Genomic DNA, 3,031 nt, shown 5'->3' with positions numbered 1-3,031 from the left:
TCTTGTCGTTATTTGCCACCTCACCATTTCCGTGCGGCTGTTATTTATTAATTAATTATATTTTGAAAAAATATCACACGGCAATGCTCTCCAGCCTGGCGCCCCCACCCCCCTCGGTCAAACTGATCTCCCCGATATTTATTTAAACGCCTCCCAACCGTTATCTTCTCGTCTTTATCTCGCAGCAAATTTTGGGATATTTATCTCTCCAAATTTATTATTTAAAGAAAATTTGAAATCGTACTGCTCTAGCTAGGAGCGTGTCGCTAACATAGAAACGCTCCGTATTATGATTATGTCCTAGGAAAAAGGGGAGTGGGGAGGACGCACCGTTGGGGGAGTCGTATAAAAAGGGAAAAGGAGGAAAGGAAAGGAAAGAGGATTTTAAATTTGAAGAAGAAAGAGTGAGAGAGTTAATGTGAAAAAAAAGGACGTGACGCGTGTCCGTTTGACAGCTGTATCCAAGAGAAAAACCGCCTGCCTGGAAGAAGCGGTGCCCATAACGCCTAAGACTGCAGAGTGTGACCGGTCCAGCCAGTCATCCCTATCCTTTCGTTATATACCCAACTCTCCCCCTCCTCCACCTCTGTTCTCATATAAGAAAACCCATCAACAGACTTGATTCTTCCAAACTCCCAAGCTCCAAATCCTGATCCTAACCTCTCTCTCTCCCTCCCTCCCATTTTCGTATGATTTTCTAGTACTCATGGCTGCAACGAGAAAGGATGTGGATCGGATCAAGGGTCCGTGGAGCCCTGAGGAGGATGATGCTTTGCAGAAGCTTGTACAGAAGCATGGTCCCCGCAACTGGTCTTTGATTAGTAAATCCATTCCTGGGAGATCCGGGAAGTCGTGTCGGTTGAGGTGGTGCAACCAACTCTCCCCTCAGGTGGAGCACAGGGCGTTTACGTCGGAAGAGGATGACACTATTATGCGAGCCCATGCTCGGTTCGGCAACAAATGGGCCACCATCGCTCGTCTCCTATCGGGCCGCACCGATAACGCGATAAAGAACCATTGGAACTCCACTTTGAAGAGGAAGTGTTCCGCCATCACCGAAGACGGTAGCTTTGGAGGGGATTATCCACCCCACCCGTTGAAAAGATCGGTCAGCGCCGGAGCTGCTGCTCCGGTGTCGGGCCTTTATCTCAGCCCCAGCAGTCCCTGCGGATCTGACGTCAGCGATTCTAGTCTTCCCGTGGTGAGCTCATCACATGTGTACCGCCCCGTGGCGAGAACCGGCGGGATCATACCTCCCGAAACGACGTCGTCCTCAAACGACCCTCCAACTTCTCTCTCCCTCTCTCTTCCGGGGGTCGATTCGTGCGAGGTTTCCAACCGTGCACCGGAACCCAACCATGCACCGCCTGCAAACCCTATTCAGATGATACCTACGATGGCTCCTTTGCAGCAGATTCCGATGCACCAACACAACCAGCCAGCGACGGTGCCGGCTACAGTCCTCTCCCAGGGGGAGAAACCATTTATCCCCTTCAGTGCAGAGCTGTTAGCTGTGATGCAAGAGATGATAAGAAAGGAAGTGAGAAACTACATGGCAGGGCTTGAACAGAATGGGGTATGCTTGCAAGCAGATGGGATTAGGAACGCGGCAGTGAAGCGCATCGGCATCAGCAAGATCGAGTAGAAGTTTGAACAGAGAGTTTGAGAGAGAGAAAACAATGGAGAAAAAACCCCATCTTTGTTTTTTCTTCAGACCATGGTTTCGGTTTCTATATACAGAGGAAATAATTTTGGTCATTGTACAGAGAGAAGAAGAACAAGAGAGAGGCTATGAATCACCCATCCAAATCAAATCCTAGTTGGGGGAAAGAAAGAGAGATTGCACAAATTCGAGGCTTTGATCCATTATCATCTCTCGGCCTTTGTTTAGCAAGTGTTTTAGGCACAAAGAACATGCAGCAACGAATTCAGAAGCAACCCAAAAAACAAAAACAGAAAAAAAAAAAAAAAAAACCCAAAATGCTTTAAATTTCAATCCAAGTCATATTTGCTTCTAATTTTATCTCGTTGTGGGTTTTTTGTTTTCAAGTTTATCTGGAATGATTAAAAAAAAAGAAAAAAAGAACAGGACACCTCTGTCTGGCTCAAAGGCTCAAAGACAAATTATATGAACAGGGGACATAAGGTCATTTCAGTGATCTTCAACTGTTGTGTTGTTGCCCCTTTTTATCATCACATGCTAAAAAAAATGCAAATATCTGGGTTTTTGAAGGGATATCCCTGTACATTTCTGGGCTAGAATTTTTTGTTGTTCAAAATTAATAAATTTATACAAAATTATACATCATTTTTCTTCCTCAAAAATGGTTGTTTTGGGGTTGGAAATGGACATATATCATGTGATATGTGATGGGTTGTTGGGAAGTTGGGAAGAGGATATGATTGGAGAGGGCAGTTGAAAAAATAACTATGATCATTAAAACTAGTGACGTTTTGACCAATTATTCTCGTAGATTTTTTCCTACTGCCAACTGATTAAATCCAATAAAGTCTAATCCATATGTGTGAGGTTTTCCTCTTCCTCACTCTCACCCCCTTCTGTAGTTCAAAAATCTTCATTGTTCTTTTTTATTGATTAATCTCTCATTTACCTCTTTTTGACTCAAAAGTATAAGAAGGTTTTTAACAAAATTTCAAACCATCAGGAGCTATATATTTGGCTTCAATGAAATGTAGAGTTCTTACAGAGACACAACTGAGGCAGGCTACTTTTGTGTGAGGCAATGACTGATGAGAATGAGAGATGCAGCTGCCAGCTGGTTGTGGGGCTGCAGCTGGACATAGGATACTTGGCTTGTGGTGATCAAATTGCTACTGAAACAACAGAGACATGGTTTTTAATATGTTGCACCACAAGCTCACAAACAGCACATATAAAACACAAAAAGAGCCAACATTGGCACTGTTCTATTTTGGATGTGCCTACTGAAATAGAATTAGATTCAAAATCAGACCTAACTCCCCCCACCAAAAAACAAAAACAAAGACAAACGCAAAGAGACAAAGAGAC

The 3,031-nt window shown here is 43.8% G+C and overlaps 1 protein-coding gene across 1 annotated transcript; it reads left to right on the top strand.

Annotated features, from left to right (window-relative positions):
- The first annotated feature begins 588 nt into the window (after positions 1-588).
- SREBP (sucrose responsive element binding protein) lies at positions 589-2,159 on the top strand. Its single transcript, NM_001281192.2, has one exon. It carries the CDS (start codon positions 707-709, stop codon positions 1,643-1,645), a length of 939 nt encoding a protein of 312 aa, NP_001268121.2. The 5' UTR covers positions 589-706; the 3' UTR covers positions 1,646-2,159.
- Positions 2,160-3,031: the final 872 nt, after the last annotated feature.

The sequence above is a fragment of the Vitis vinifera genome, chromosome 7 (genome assembly GCF_030704535.1).
Source record: "Vitis vinifera cultivar Pinot Noir 40024 chromosome 7, ASM3070453v1".
NCBI lineage: Eukaryota > Viridiplantae > Streptophyta > Magnoliopsida > Vitales > Vitaceae > Vitis > Vitis vinifera.
The sequence above is the reverse complement of the archived record's forward strand: the minus strand, read 5'-3'. Positions and strand labels throughout refer to the sequence as shown.